Source organism: Acomys minous, assembly GCF_964271855.1.
Source record: "Acomys minous genome assembly, chromosome: 18".
Lineage (NCBI taxonomy): Eukaryota > Metazoa > Chordata > Mammalia > Rodentia > Muridae > Acomys > Acomys minous.
Genome location: NC_140501.1, coordinates 67,415,247 through 67,431,554, shown reverse-complemented (window position 1 = coordinate 67,431,554; position 16,308 = coordinate 67,415,247). Strand labels below are relative to the sequence as shown.

General features: G+C 43.8%; 1 protein-coding gene across 1 annotated transcript; it reads right to left on the bottom strand.

The window, feature by feature from the left end:
* Positions 1 to 5,291: 5,291 nt before the first annotated feature.
* Positions 5,292 to 6,248, bottom strand: LOC311589059 (olfactory receptor 10G2-like; the record flags this gene model as incomplete). The annotated part of the gene is made up of 1 exon (XM_084767350.1): positions 5,292 to 6,248. The coding sequence occupies one exon, from the start codon at positions 6,246 to 6,248 to the stop codon at positions 5,292 to 5,294; it is 957 nt and encodes a 318-aa protein (XP_084623476.1).
* Between the last annotated feature and the right edge of the window lie 10,060 nt (positions 6,249 to 16,308).

Genomic DNA, 16,308 nt, shown 5'->3' with positions numbered 1-16,308 from the left:
GAGAGAGGAATATGGTTATCAAAATTGAAGCATGATTTGTATTAGCATATTCATATTCTATGAAGTTAAGCTTTCTTTGAATGACTAAGGTTCTATGATAGATCTTCACACTCTTAAGAAACATAGCCCTGACTCTCAGGGTCAGGCTATTTACGATATTTATTTTATAGTTTATTTAGTTTTTTTTTTTGCTACTGGGTCTCATGTAGTTGAAACTATTTTGAACTCCTGATCCCCCTGCCTCTACCTCCCAGGTGCCAGGATTACAGCTGTGGTCACCATCCCTGGTTTTGTCACATATCTTCTAATCCATCTGTCATGTGAAATGTATTTGCATGGTTTTACATTTACTTTTTGTTTATGTTATGTTTGTATGCGTGCGTGCGTATGGATCAGGGATTTAGGTGCTCATGTTTAGTTCAGAAGTCAACTTTTGAGAGTGGGTTTTCTTCTACGACAGTGCGGACTCTGGGAGTCAAAGTTGGGTTGGGTTGCCAGACTTGGTGGCAAGTCCCTTTATCTCCTAAGCCGTCTTGCCGGCTTCCCTGTACAATATTTCAAGCATTCTCCATGCATTCACTATATGTGTTTTTCATTAAGTGTATTCATTTATTAAGATTTTTTTTTGCAAATCTACAAAAATTGAACCCATTTCCTGAAATCTTCTACCCTTCCTTTCATAATTGACTCCCATTCTCAACAGTCTCATTTGTCTTTTAGACAAATTTGCTTCTACTATTCACACATGTATAATATCTTTTTTGCCTTATTACTTATTAGCTTATTTAAATTTACTTGCATGAGTTAGTTGAGAATTTCTCGTTTTGTACAGTACGTTTTGATTATATTCTTCTTGCTTCCCCAGCTCTGCCCAGATCCATCATCCTTTCTTGCCCTCTCAAGTTTGTGTCCTTTGTTTAAAAAAAATTTTTCATAAAATTAAAAAAAATCTTTATTTTTGAGATCATAGTGTAATTACATCATTTCCCTCTTCCTTTCCTTCCTCCGAACCCTTCTACGCACCCCTCTCACATATCCCTCTCTGCTCTTTTTTAAAATTTGTGGCTTTTCCCCCCATTAACTGTTACATACTACTTTAGTTAATGTTCTGGTGCTGTGAAGAGACACTATGGCACTACTCTTATAAAGGAAAACATTTAATTAGCACAGGAAACAGCTTCCTGAACAGAATACAATAGCTCAGGCACTAAGATGAGCAATTAATAAATGGGACCTCATGAAACTGAAAAGCTTCTGCAAGGCAAAGGACATTGTCAATAGGACAGAATGGCAGCCCACAGACTGGGCTTCACCACCCCTACATCCCACAGAGGGAAATCGATGCAGAGACCCATAGCCAAGCAGTAAGTGAGCTTGGGGAGTGTTCTGGAAGAGTGGAACGAAGGATGGAATGAGATGGAAGAGTCAAGGACACCACAAGAAGAATTAGAGCCAACTAACCTGGGCTTATGGGGGCTCTCAGAAACGGAACCACCAACTAAAGAGCATGCATGGGCTGGACCAGACCCCTACACATATGTAGCAGATATGCAATGTGGTCATCATGTGGGTCCCCTAAAAATGGGAGCAGCGGCAGTCTCTGACTTTGCTGCCTACCTTTGGATCCTTTCCCTGTAGCTTGGGGAAGGGGGTGCCTTGCGTGGAGGGGGTGCACTTAGTCTTGCTGCGACTTGAGGTGCCAAGGTGGGTTGGTACTCCTTGGTGGCCTCCCCTTCTCTGAAAAGAATGAGAGGGGGGAGTGGATGGAGGGGATGTGAAGGTGGGGCTGGGATGATAGGAGGAAGTGGGGGGGGTCAGGCTGTAAAGTGATTAAATAAAAACAAATATATGAGCCTATGAGGCCATTCTTACTCAAATATGCGTTACACACAGACACACATGTATATACATCTATTTTCCTAAATATAACCTGCTCAGTCTGTACAATGCTACTTGTGTGTATGTTTTTAGGGTTAACCATTTGGTATTTAAGATATTCAGCTGGTATGCTCTTCCGTGGGAAAGATTATTTTTCTAGATCTTAGCATTCCTTAGCTGCCTGTGGTTCTTTGCTGAGGCCATCTGGCCGTTCCTCCATCTGCTTTGGCGTGACTATCATCCTTGTTCAGCTGTTTAAGCCGTTAGGTTTGTGAGACTTTACGGTTGTAGCTTCTGACGTTCATTTTTAAAAAAACTTTATTTATTTTGTTTTTAAATTAATTTATTCAGATTACTATTAAATTGTTATCCCATCACTTGTATCCTCCCATTCCTCTCTCCCTCCTGCTTTCACTCTATTCCCCTCCCCTAGGTCTATGACCGAGGGGGACCTCCTCCCTCACTATATGGTCATAGGTTATCACGTCTCATCTTGGTAGCCTGCTTTTTCTTTCTGTGAGTGCCACCAGGCCTCCCCACCAAAGGGTCAAATATGGGGCACCAGAGTTCATGTCCGAGTCAGTCCCCAATCTCCACACAACTGTGGAGAATGTCCTGTCCATCAGCTAGATCAAAGTAGAGGTTCTATCTTTACTGCTTGTATTGTCCTTGGTTGGTGCAGTAGTTTGAGCAAACGCCCCTGGGCCCAGATCCACCCATCATGATGTTCTTCTTGTAGGTTTCTAGGACCCTCTGGATCCTTCTATTTCCCCATTCTCCTACATTTCTCTCACCTAGAGTCCCAATAGGATGTCCTTACATCTTAGAACAAAGTCCCTGATTCCCTGGCTCTTGCAATATCTCTGACCCCTTTTTACAATGCTCCCAGAGCCTTAAGTACCAGAGAGTTTTGCAGATGTACCCACTGGGACTGGGCTCCAAACTCTGCATTTTGATTTTTTTTTTGTGTTTCTGTGTATGTGTCTCTGTGTGTGTGTGTTTATGTGTGTGTGTGTGTGTATGTATGTATGTGTGTTTGGTGTGTGTGTGTAATGGTCTCCATTTGTTGCAATGAGAAGCTTGTAAAGGGCTAGCACTATACTAATCTTTGAGTATTAGGAGAACAATTTAGAGCTCAGTTAGTGATTACGATGGCTTTAGCAACATCGTGGTTGTAGATTCTCCTCTAAGATCCATGGCTTCACTAACTCTGAGCAGTTGTCTAGGTCTCTAGTACCAGGCATGGTTTTCCTCTTGTCAAGTCTGTGGTAAGTCCAATTAGAGAACTCTTGGTTACTGCCAAGGTATGTGCACCACTACTGCATCCTTAGGAAGACGATGTCATGACGGTGTCATGTTGGTCCTTGTGGTTCATGGGTGTCATAGCTGGGTAACACTGTTGGTTCCCACCATCATTTGGAAACTTGCATGGCCCCTTCTATCTCAGGGTCCCAGAGGTCCAAAGTCTGCAGCAATAGGGACTTTCCTTCCACATCTGGGGTCAACCAAGGGCAACAGCAGTTGCCTGTAATGTTTTGGAAGTCTCTTGGACATCCATGACCAACAATTCAAAAGAGAGCTCCTCAGGTTTGGTGTTCGGGTTTTTGTCAGAAAGTCTATGGCTCTTGGAGAGAGCATTGTCAGCCTAGACGATAAAATTTTATTTAAACTATGAATGTATATTTATATACAGACTTACTTGTATTACAGTTTTTAAAAAGTTGATAGTTGAGGGCCCGGAGAGATGGCTCAGGGGTTAAGAGCACTGACTGCTCTTCCAGTGGTCCTGAGTTCAATTCCCAGCAACCACATGGTGGCTTACAACCATCTGTGATGTGATCTGATGCCCTCTTCTGGCATTCAGGTGTGTATGCAGATAGAGCACTGTATACATAAAATAAATAAATAAAATAATTTTTAAAAAGTCAATAGTTAATAGTATGACTCCTTATGACTTTTCAGACATCCCCACAGTTGACTTACCCTCCTCCCTCCTTTTTAAACATATTTATCCCCACTCCCTAATTATAGCCCCCATTCCCACAGAGACAACTGTACTCTGCCTTTCCTCTCTCTCTTGTTTTCTTATTCTCCCATCCTGACAATGGTCCCCTTTTCCTTTCTTGGTTTCTTAGTTACTTCAGGATATATATTCACTTCTGAGGATTTGGAACTAAGAGCCTCAGATGAAAGAGGCCTGTGTTACCTCACTCGATATGGTGTTTTCTAGTTCATTTCATTTCTAGGCTAGACTCTGGAGAAGGGTGTGGGAGATCTGGCTGAATATACAGCTTGGTGTGATATGGAAGGGCCTGGAGGGCCCTGGTGGTGGGTCCTTCAGGAAGATTGCTACATACACAGTGGTGGCCAGTCTGTGGTGGGAGCTGGGTGTGGGACCTCGGCTAGATCTGCTGGGCTTGGGAGGGTGCTTGAAGCAATTAAAAAAAAGATTTATTTATTTATTATTATGTATATAGAGCTCTGCCTGCATATATACCTGCAGGCCAGAAGAGGGCATCAGATCACATTATAGATGGTTATGAGCCACCACGTGGTTATTGGGAATTGAACTCAAGATCTCTGGAGGAGCAGTTGGTGCTTTTAACCTCTGAGCCATCTCTCTAGCCCCTTGAAGCAATTTTTAAATGTAGGCATCTGAACTATAAATTTCCCTGGGATGAATGCTTTTAACATGTCCCAGAGGTTTTGTTGTGTTGTTTTTTTCATTATTACTTAGTTCCAGATTTTTTAAAAAAAATTCTTTCTTGCTGGGTGTGGTGGTACACGCCTTTAATCCCAGCACTCTGGAGGCAGAGGCAGGCAGATTGCTGCCAGGGACTATTCAGAAGAAAAATTAAGTACTTAGTTTTCACTTAGAGAGAAGAAGTTCTGGTGGTTCTACAGTGAAGGATGGAATGACACGGAGCCCGTGGGATGTTCCTGGGGTAAAGTGGACTGACCTTGCTCAGTGACTACATGGGAAAGAGGGAGAGGCTGGATAGATACATAAAAGCACCAAAGAGGTCCTGCCTGAATGACAGAGAGGACACATCTGCCTTGCCTTGTACAAAGTGACTCTGAATGCTGAGGGCTTTTGGAGTTAGGTTGGAGCAAATAGATGGCAGGAAATGAGGTCCTATTACATTGTTTCCGCAAAACCTGTCTAGTAATTCACTCCTTAGCACCGACATTTGTGTAAAATACATCCCCCTCCTTGCCGTGAGGAATGTGTCAGAAACAAGTAAAATAATTAGGTAAATTATTGAAATTTTGTAACGTATCAGAAGCATTTTAATTAGTAAAATTGTATTCATTTCATCTTAAAGTATTATCTATGTATTAGACATTTGTCACATAAACAGTAGCCAAAACCATGGCAGTGATGGTGGTGTGTGTGGTCCCTGAGCCAGTGGCTACTTAGCTGCATCTGCATTCCCTCTACCGGACCTCAGTCTCTTGAGGGCAGACTTCACTTCCTGGTTCCTCAGGGTGTAGATGAGGGGGTTCAGCAACGGAGTGACAACTGTGTAAAATACAGCAACCGCTCCATCAAAGGAACTCTTGGATCCTGCCCGAAGGTAGATGAAAATACAGGGGACGTAGTAGACTGTGACCACAGTGAGATGGGAGCCGCAGGTGGAGAAGGCACGCCTCCTCCCATCAGCGGTGCGGATCTTCAGGATGGCATGAACTATGTTGGCGTAGGAGAGCAGAATCAACATGAAGCAACTGGCAGCCACCACCCCAATGTCCACAAAGGTCACAAGTTCATTGATGGTCGTGTCAGCACAGGCCAGTCTCAGCACTGCAGGGATGTCACAGAAGAAGTAATCCACTTGCTTGGGCCCGCAGTAGGGCAGTCGGAAGGTCAGAGTGGCTTGAATAGACCCGTGGATGGAGCCAGCCACCCAAGCGCCAGCCACTAGGATTGTGCATAACCTCCCGTTCATGAGCACAGGGTAGCGAAGAGGCTGGCATATCGCCAGGTACCTGTCGTAGGCCATCAAGGTGTAGAGGAAACACTGAGTGCTGCCTAGGAAGTGGAAAAAATACAGTTGTGCCACACAGCCCCCAAATGGGATAGCCTTGCTGGCGGGGGTGAAGTTTAAAGTAAGTCGGGGAACGATGACCGAGGAGAGCCACATATCCAGGAAAGAGAGCACAGCCAGCAGAATGTACATGGGGCGGGCATGCAGCTTGGGGTCAGCCCACACAGTGAGCAGGATGAGCAGGTTCCCCAGCTGTGTCAGCACGTAAATGAGGAAGAAGACCAGGAAGAGGAAGGCTCTTAGGTTTGGGGGGTGAGCCAAGCCCAGGAGGATGAAGTCTGTCACCGCAGTGTCCAGCGACATGTTTCTGTTTCTTCTCATGTCTTTGTCTGCTACGAGGAATCATGGAGTTAGACAAGGGGACCGCAGTAGGGGGAGGGGGTAGGACAGTGTTTATGCCTGGGAATGGGAGCTTAGCAATTAAACAGAGAACTGTAATGTGAAGGAAAGCATGTGCCATCTGCCTACTTTAATTTCTGTTGCTGGGTCAAATACCCTGACAACAAGCCTTAGGGGAGGAAAGGCTTCTTTCACTTTACAATTCCGGGTTACAGTCAATCAGTTTGAGAAAGCCAAGGCAGGTACTCAAGCAACTAGGTACCTCACATCCTCTGCCAAGTGCAGAGAAACCACAGCACCCACTTTGCAGGATCACTCGCCTGCTAGCTCTCCTCACTTTTTATACAGTTCCCGGCCTTGTAGGGAAGGGGCCTCTCACAGTGCACTGGGTAACCTGTACAATTAGCTTTCAAGACAGTCTCCTGCAGACACACCCAAGGCAACCAGATCTAGGCAAACTATCTCCTCAACTGAAATTCCCTTTCAGGGGATTTGAGATTGTGTCTAGCTGATAATTAAAACGAACCAGCATAGCATCAGACATCTGAGGTTTTGGCAAAACAGCACTCCAAGACTTGTTAGTTTTCAGATGGCTAGACGTTGTTGGGAGATGTTACACAGAAGTATTGGAAACTACTTAAAAGAAGAATACCTAAGTATTTGGATAATCGGATAATCAGATACCATACAATGGGCCTGTGCCCCTAAGAGGAACCGCAAGGAAGTGAATTTCAGTGATTTGGAAAAGTGTGAAAGAATAGCTCCACAATTTCCATTTTTCTTATTCATTTCAGGTTAATTGCTTCACAATGTGTGCACTGGCTAGTTCTATGTCAACTTGACGTAAGCTAGAGTCACCAGAGAGGAGGGAGCCTCAACTGAGAAAACATCTCCATAAGATATGGCTGTAGGCAAGTCTACATGGCATTTTCTTAACCAATGATTGTTGGGGGAGGTCCCAGCCCATTGTGGGTGGTGCCATCCATAGGCTTGTGGTCTTGGGTTGTACAAAAAAGCAGGTTGAACAAATCACGATGAGCAAGCCAGTAAGCCGCACCCCTCCATGGCCTCTGCATCAGCTCCTGCCAGGTCCCTGCCCTGCCAGAGTTTCTCTTCTGACTTCCTTGGACGATGAGTGATGACTTGGAAGTGTAAGTAAATGAACCCTTTTCTTCCCTAAATTGCTTTTGGTCATGGTGTTTCATCAGAGCCATGGTAACCCTAACTAAGACACTGCCTCTTCCTATGATGATTCTACCAGGACTCTTGTGATGTGGTCCTGGCCGTGTCTAAGCTTCTTCAGTCTGCTCAGAGCATCATGCTTTCGCACCCATGAGCACATAGATCCATTGTAATACCTTTTTATTCTGTAACATTCTCTTTGTCTGCTACCTTTTTGGGAAGAGTTCTCCCAGCCAATGGTCTTTGAAGGGATAAGAGTTCCTATTATGGGGGGCTGGAGAGATGGCTCAGAGGTTAAGAGCACCGGCTACTCTTTCAAAGATCCTGAGTTCAATTCCCAGCAACCACATGGTGGCTCCCAACCATCTATGAGATCTGGTGTGCCCTCTTCTGGTGTGCAGGCATACATGCAGCTGGAACACTGTATACATACTAAATAAATAAATTAAAAAAAAAAAGAATTTCCTATTATAAAAAGTGATTGCAGTACAACTTAAAGGCAACATTTGCTCAAATGTTTACTTCATTATTCTGTATAATTTCAGAGCAAAGAGCGAATCTATTTTGTTCATTGATCTATCTGTAGCAACTACCTATTGCTTGGCAACTGGAAGGTAATTGAGAAATATTTGTTGGCCAGTTGGCCCACGATGTGAACCATGCCTCTTCTACTGATCCTGTGTAATCGCATTTCTCACAGTTGTGCTGCAGTCTGGACCGAGAAGCACCTCGAGCAGTGTGAATCCATGTTCAGTGTAAGAAAAGCCCAAGGCCCCATCAGTGCGTTCTCCTGGCTCAGGAATATTTATGTATTAAACAGCCAAAAGAGTCCATTGGTTTGGATTGTGTGATTATAGCAGCACTGACCGTTATAGGATCTGACCTTTAGTACTTGTGTTACTTTTTCTGTTGCTGTGATAAAATACCCTGGCAAATGCAATTTTAGAAAAGAAGGGTTGCCAAGCATGGTGGTTGACCCCTTTAATCCCAGCACTTGGGCAGCAAAGGCGGGCAAATCTCCGTGGGTTCTAGGCCAGCCTGGTTTACATCGTGAGTTCCAGGACTACATAGTGAACCTCTCTATCAAAAAAAGAAAAAAAGAAAAAAAGAAAAAAAGAAAAAAAGAAAAGAAGGTCTTATTGTTAAGCCAATTCATCACACTGCAGACATGTATCAGTAACTTAGCTATTGTTGTGATAAACTACTATGATAAAGATAGAAGGATTTGTTTGGCCTTTTGGTTCCAGATGGATAAAAGTCCATGTCCATCACAGCAGGGAGGCATGCTGGCCTGAACAGCAAGCTGAGAGCTTGTACTGTGAACACAAACAGAGAGCAGCTGGAAATGGCAGGGTTCTTTTTTATTTTTTATTTTCTGAGACAGCATCTCACTCTGTAGCACTGACTGACCTGGACCTCACTATTTAGACCAAGCTGCCTTCAAATTCACAGAGATATACCTGCCTCTGCCTCCCCAGTGCTGGGATTAAAGGCGTGTGCCATCAAGCCCTGAAACGCTCATTGCCTTCTTCCAGTGACACTCTTCTTCCAGCAAAGCCATACATCCTAAGCTTATCCAAACAGTGCTGCCAGGTACAAACATGACGAACACATGACGATGGGGGACACTGTCATTCAAACTACTAAATGCCATCAAGACTGCAAGAGCTTGAAGCTGCTGATCACATTTTGTCCTCATCCAAGAAGAAGAGAGCCATTACTCCTTGCACCACACTGACTTTCTGTTTTTTATGATGACTAGGACTGAAGGCCAGCACTTGGTGCTGCCCACTCTCAGTGTAGGACTTTCCACCTCAACCTAACCAGTGCAATCCCTCACAGACAGCACCTCATAAGACAATCCTTCACAGGAGAGCCTAGGTCACTCCACATTCCAATGGGCTGACAATTGGAGTAACCATTACAGTTCAATTGTCTGTCCCTACTTCCCTCCTTCCTTCTTCTGTCTCTCTTTCTTCTTCTTTTTCTTCTTCTTCTTCTTCTTCTTCTTCTTCTTCTTCTTCTTCTTCTTCTTCTTCTTCTTCTTCTTCTCCTTCTCCTTCTCTTCCTCCTCCTCCTCCTCCTCCTCCTTCTCCTCCTCCTCCTTCTTTTCTCTGTCTTTCTGTCTCTGTCTGTCTTCCCCCCCTCTGCTTTATACAGGGTTTCTTTTTGTAGACCTGGTTATCCTGGAACTCACTCTGTAGACCAGGCTGACCTTGAATTTGCAGGATCAGTCTGCCTCTCCCGGGATTAAAGGTGTGTGCCACCATTGCCCGGCCCACTCTGTTTCCTTATTTCACTTTTGCAGTGCTGTGGATGGAACCCAGGGCTTTGAAAATGTTTGGCAAGTGTCCAGGACATAGCCCCACTTTGCCTTTTGGAGAGGGTCGTGGTCTTGTTTTATTGCTAAGGTTGATCTAAAATTCCTGGGCTCAAATTGTCTTCCTAGCTTGGTCCCTAAAATAGTGAGGCCACAGCAATATGTCACCATGTCCTGTTACTTGTTTGCAAAATAAAATAAAATAAAATAAAATAAAAAATTTCTAAAAGTCTCTTGAATTATTTAAGGTATGTGCCAGATTTTATGGGTGAAGAGGTTTTTTTCTGCCATTATAGTGTTTTAAGTAATTTTGGTCCTTTAAGATGGAGACTCATTAAGTTCAGACTCATCTGGAACTTTGATCCTCTTGCCTTAGACTCCCAAGTGTGCCATGGACCACCATGGATCACCATGCCTGGCTAAAATTAATTTTGCTCTCTGTATTTTAGGCATACAATATGATTTTGTGAGGCATAGTGGTCACTGTAGTCTAGCAAGTTACTATACCTGTTGCCTTCACAGCTGTCCTTTCCTGCAGAGAGAACATTTCACATCTACGCACATTGCTGAAGTGAACATGATCAGGATTGTGCCCTAGTTCCAGACATGTACATCCTACAAGTCTACTGATCTCTACACTTTCTGGACTTTAAGACATAACAAAAGTAAAACTAATAAAAGCTGCCAAATGTGGTGGTGCATGCCTTTAACCCTAGCACTCAGGAGGCAGAAGCAGGCAGATTGCTGTGAGTTTGAGGTCAGCCTGGTTTACAAAGGGAGTCCAGGACAGCCAAGGCTACACAGAGAGACCCTGTCTCAAAAAACAAACAAACAAAAACCCACCACCACCACCACCACCAAAACACCTAATAAAAGCTAACTATAAGCCAGTGGTGCCGGTGCACACCTTTAACCCTAGCACTCGGGAGGCAGAGGCAGGTGGATCTCTGGGAGTTCAAAGCCAACCTGGTGTACATGGCAAATTTCAGAGCTACATAATACAGAGACCCTGCCTAAAACAAAGACAAACAAATGAACAAGCAAAAAAGATAATTATACAGAGAGCCTCAGATTAACACAGGGATCCATAGAGATACTATCAAAACATTCTTCTTTATAAACACAAACCTCAAATACATTTTATCCATACTATTATTGAAAAAATGAATGTATACAATAGCATTCAATAATTACTAATGCTGAATGCACCCTACTTTATAGGCTTCCCAGAAGGGCCAATTTCAGGGTTTGTCACAGAGAGATGAAGTTAGATTTCTCCTACCTTGTTTTTAGGAGAGGGTGCCTTAGTTTCCTGTGGAAGGGTGGGTGGCTCCTCGTTTGGCTGGAAGAGAAAGAGATGGCGGAGTTTCAGCACATGCCATCTTAGAAAATGACATGTTTCTAAACATGATCTGAACACTCGGTCATACTACAACCATATGAAGAAGACAGTTGCTTGGGTATTCACGGACAATGAACTTAGATGTGTTAGGAATCTTTGCACGGAATAAAACATGTTTATTCAGCCTGAGACAGGAAACTCATGCAGTTTCCCAAGTACTTTGCTGGGAGGGGGATCCCTCCAACCCTTTCCTTCTTGTCTGGCCCTGAGGAAATCAGACGGTAGGTAGAGAGATGGAGGGTGCTCATTGGGGGTGGGTCCAAGGTCCTTTTCAGGGTAGAGATGGCACCAAATGGTGGTTTTGAGTTGGGTGTGGGCTCCTGGGGTCCCAGAAGAAGTCTGACCCCCCGGGTAAGGGGAAGAGGGTTCCGGGAGTGCCTGTGTTCTGCTGGCAGAGAGCATGGATGGAGTCATTAAGAGAGATCAGTTTTAGGAATGGATGGAGTCTTGATCATTTTTACAGACAAGAAAGAAGCCAACATTGGGGGAAATAACAACCAAGAGCAGTTGAATGTTAACCTGTGATATTTCACTATATGACTACTGATCATTTGAGGCTGTGTAGTCTTAGTCTATGAAAACTGAGGCATGAAAACAAATTTGGGATTCATCACTTAAAAGATTTAAATATTGTGTGTGTGTGTGGGGCATAGGGGAGAAAGAAATGTTTTAGTTGGTAAAGTGCATGCTGTACAAGCATAAGACCCCGCACACATGTAAAAGCTGGACAAGGTGGCACATATTTGTAACGCTAGCCCTGGGCTGAGTGAGGGTGGGAAGGGTAGAGGTGAGGAGGGTTCTCACCTCCAGCACCCGTGGGTTAGCTGTATAGCCATCTGATGAGCCCAGGTTCGGTGAGGGACCCTGTCTCAAAATGGAATGTGGTGAGGAGCTGGAGAGCTGGCTCAGCAGTTAAGCCTCCTGGCTGTTCTACCAGAAGACCCAAGTTCAATTCTCAGCACCCACATATTGGCTAACCAGTGTCTGTAACTCTAGTTCTGGGGGGATCTAGTGCCCCCTTTTGGCCTCTATGGGTACCAGGCACTCGTGTGGTGTACGGACATACATGCATGCAAAAATACCCATACACATACAATAAAATAACAATTTAAAATAATTATGTGGGGAGCAATTGAAGACGCTCAGCATTGCCCTCTAGCCTTTACGCATTAAAAGTTTAACTAATATATTCTAAAACTTCTTGTTTTAAACAATAGTTTGTTTAATGCCATCTTACACTGCAGCTGTGATTTAACAGTAAAAGCATACCTTTAAAGCAAATGAATGGCAACATCATTGACACAATTGACATTTAAAACCACAAGCAGTGTGGCTCAGGAGTGTGGTCTGGATTTTAAGGGAGAGGTCCCTGGTACTGCAATGAGTGAGAGTAGCTTGGACAAAGCACATAAGGGGCAGTGGGCAGGACCCTGTTGACCCTAGGGTGGACCGTTTGCTGTGGCCCTTCCCTGGGAGGCTGATTTTCTTTGAGCCCTTTGTGTGTGTAACATCTCTTCTTGCCTTTCACAGCATTAGGTTTATCAGGGGCGGTTGGCCTCTTTAGCAAGTCTGCCCTGAGGTTGACTTTGCATAGGACACTTTTGCATGAGCAGACAGGCATTGCTGAGGGCTGCTGGATGAAGCATTGCGTTCCGGCTCAGGTCTGCTTTTAGAGCCACGTTCAGACAACAGCCCTTTCAGGACACTGGCAGCTTGCGCTTAGAGGCAGAAAAGAAGCAGACTGAAGTGAGCTTGCCCAGTGTGGGGAGATAGAAGCCACATTGTTGACATCTGGTTATTTTATTGGTGTCCTTGCATTCTAAGTTAATAGAGAGGGAATATTCTTAAGGAAAGTCACTAGAGAGAAGACACTGACTTTTACATAAACCAAGTGCCTCATTAGGAGAGAGGGTTAAGGGCCTTACCTCCTACTGTGCTTGCATAGTGAGGCTGAATCCAGAATCATCTATTGCTTTAGCACCTTCCAAAGAGACCAACAATAAGTAGAAGTTCCTAAATTTGGAAAAGGCGACGTTAATGTAAAAATCAATAAGCCTAATGTATTCACTTCAGGTGCACTGAGGAAGACGTTCTCAAAAGAAGGTTTAAAAAGGTAAACATTGCTTTTGGCTGAATTGTTAAAAATAAGTCTTGGAGTGAATTTGCTGTTATTTTGAGCTGCTCTGACGTTTGAAACAACTTTCCCTCAGATTCACATGGAGGAGTCTGGTTTCTCCTCCAGGTCGGTGGCGTTCAGTGTACTCTCCCGCTAGTGCTGTGCTTTGGGAGGTGATTAACACCTTCCAGGGCAGACAATGGCCCAACTTATGATTTGTGAGACATGTTCTTGGAGGCTCTTTACAGAGTGCAGCTTCTCTGCTCTATCCTCAAAGGGGCTGGTTATCAGCGAGATCTCTTTGATTAAAAACACCAAGAGATTTAAAAACAAAAATCAAAGCCAACCCTTCTGCCTCTTGGGAGTTCCACCAGGAAACATTTCCCAGTGAGAACTATATCTCCCAGGTCCTCATTACTTTCTGTTTTGGCAGCAAACAAGAGTGATTTCTGTACATTTAGAAAGTAAACGATAAAGAACAATATAACCAATTTGGATGAGCTACAACTTCTGCCATCCCCTTCTTTGTTGGGTTAATACATTCACCTACTTTTACTCAGAAGCATATTGATACTTTCATCAATTTTTGATAATTGAGAATGTTCCTCATCTTTCCACTTCTCTAAGTACTAAGAGATAACAAATGAAATTCCAAATAAAAGAAACTCCTCTTCTCCAAGAAATTTATATTAGCTGAGTAAAGTCAGCCACGTCCAGTTTAAATAGTCTTGACTGTCTCTTTCTCTCTCTCTCTCATATATATATATATATGAATTTCACTCTGAATTTAGGCCCGAGTTTCACTCTGTAGCCTAGGCTGACCTTACAGTCATGACGATGCTTCTGTCTCAGCACCCTGAGTACTGGAATTACAGGTGTGAACTGCCATGCCAAGTCAAAGCAGACATTAAAATAACAATTTGCAATTAAAATATATTTTAACTGGGCTGGAGAGATGACTCAGAGGTTGAGAGCACTGACTGCTCTTCCAAAGGTCCTGAGTTCAATTCCCAGCAACCACATGGTGGCTCATAACCATCTATAATGAGATCTGGTGCCCTCTTCTGACATGTGGGGTATGTCTCCCTACAATGTGCAGGGAGAACATTGTATACATAATAATACATCTTTAAAAAACCCAAACACACACAAAAATATATTTTAATTAAATAAGGCATAGTAAACAAATATAATACTATCCAAAACTCAGCAGTCTCAGTTACTTTATTGTCCTTTTAGTCCTGTAGGAGTGGGTGTGCCCCGTGATTACACATCCCTCACAAGTTCCATGTGCAGGGTTTAGAACTTGGAACTGACCCAGTGGCAGCATTTACATGGGAACTGGAGAATGGTACAGAGAGTGCGCCATAAACATCTTTATTGTGTTTGTCTTTTGAGATGGTACATACACTGTCGAGCACATGTGAAGTTCAGAAGCAATTTGTGAGGGTCAGCTCTCTCCTTCCTACCATGTGAGTCTCCAGGAGAAAGCTTAGCTCTGGCCGCAAGCAGCTTTGAGCCATCATGCTGCCCCATACTGTATTTTTAAATGTTTATTTTTATTATTTTAAATGTGTGTGTGTGTGTGTGTGTGTGTGTGTGTGTGTGTGTGTATGTATGTATGTATGTATGTATGTATGTGGGGGCATGTTCTTGTTAGAAGTACCTTCAAAAGCCAGAGATATTGGCTGCCCTAGAGACGGAGTTACGGGTAGTTGTGAGTCGCCTGATGTTGGTGTTGGTAACTGAACTCTGGTCCTCTGGATGAGCAGGGGGCTGAGCCCTGCCCCCCCAGTCTTTGTATTTTTTTTTTTTTTTGAGACAGGGTCTCTCTGTGTTAGCCTTGGCTGTCCTGGACTCACTTTGTAGACCAGGCTGGCCTCGAACTCACAGCGATCCGCCTGCCTCTGCTTCCCGAGTGCTGGGATTAAGTCTTTGTATTTTTAAACTGATGCATAATTTTACATATCTATGAGGCATAGTGTGACTATCATACATGCATACAGTGTGTAATGATCACAGCAGGCTTTTCCTTTCTGACATGCCATATTGTTTTGTGTTGAGAACTTCAGAACCCTTTCTTCTAGTTCTTTGTTTTTAAAAAAAAAAAAAGCAGTTGTGTTGGGTCGCCAGCCTACCACACCTGGGAACACTAGCCTTATCCTTCCTGCTAAGTGTCTCTTTTCTTTCTTCCTAGGCTCTAGCAATTACTATTGAACTATGACCTTTTGTAAAGCCAATGTTTTCAGCTTTCATCCATGAGGGAGTACAGGAAACATGTTTGTACATGCATGGCTTATTTTACTTAACAAAGTGTCTTCATCTTCCATCCACATTGCTGCAAATAATAGGCTTTCATTTCTCTGTAATGAACTGAAAACGTGCCAATATGTACAAACCTTTTCCTTTCCTGCCCTTACCTGCCTTGCCCTTCTTTTCTCTTCCCATTCCCTTCCCTTTTCTCTTCCCATGATCCCTCTCTCATTTATTATTCTTCTTATTTTTTTTGACTGTATGACTGTTCGGCCTGCATATTTCTGTGTGTGCTTTGTGACTGCTCGGTGCCCATGAGGGTCAGAGGATGGCACTGGAATTAGAGTTACGATATGAATGGTTGTGGGCTGCTTTGTGGGTGCTGGGAGTAAAACATGGGTCCTCTACAAGAGCACAACGTGCTCTTAACCACTGAGCCACCTGCCAAGGCCTCCTCCCTCCCTTTATCATTTTTGTCCCCCATTTTGAGGGATGGCTTGAACTGATCTTCCTGATTTCGTGTTGGGAGTGATGTATTAGCGGTGTCTACCACAAAACCAGTTTATACCATGCAGGGGCCAAACCCAGAGCAGCCCTCATGGTACCCAAGCACTCTCCCAACTGGGCCACATCCCCACCGCCCACACCTAACTTCTCTATCCTTTCTGCTTTGAACATTTTGGCTAACTCAACATCTTGGGTGGTGTAAAGAGTGCTGCACATACGTCCTTGGGATGCTGATTTAGTTTGTTTTGGACACACATCTATA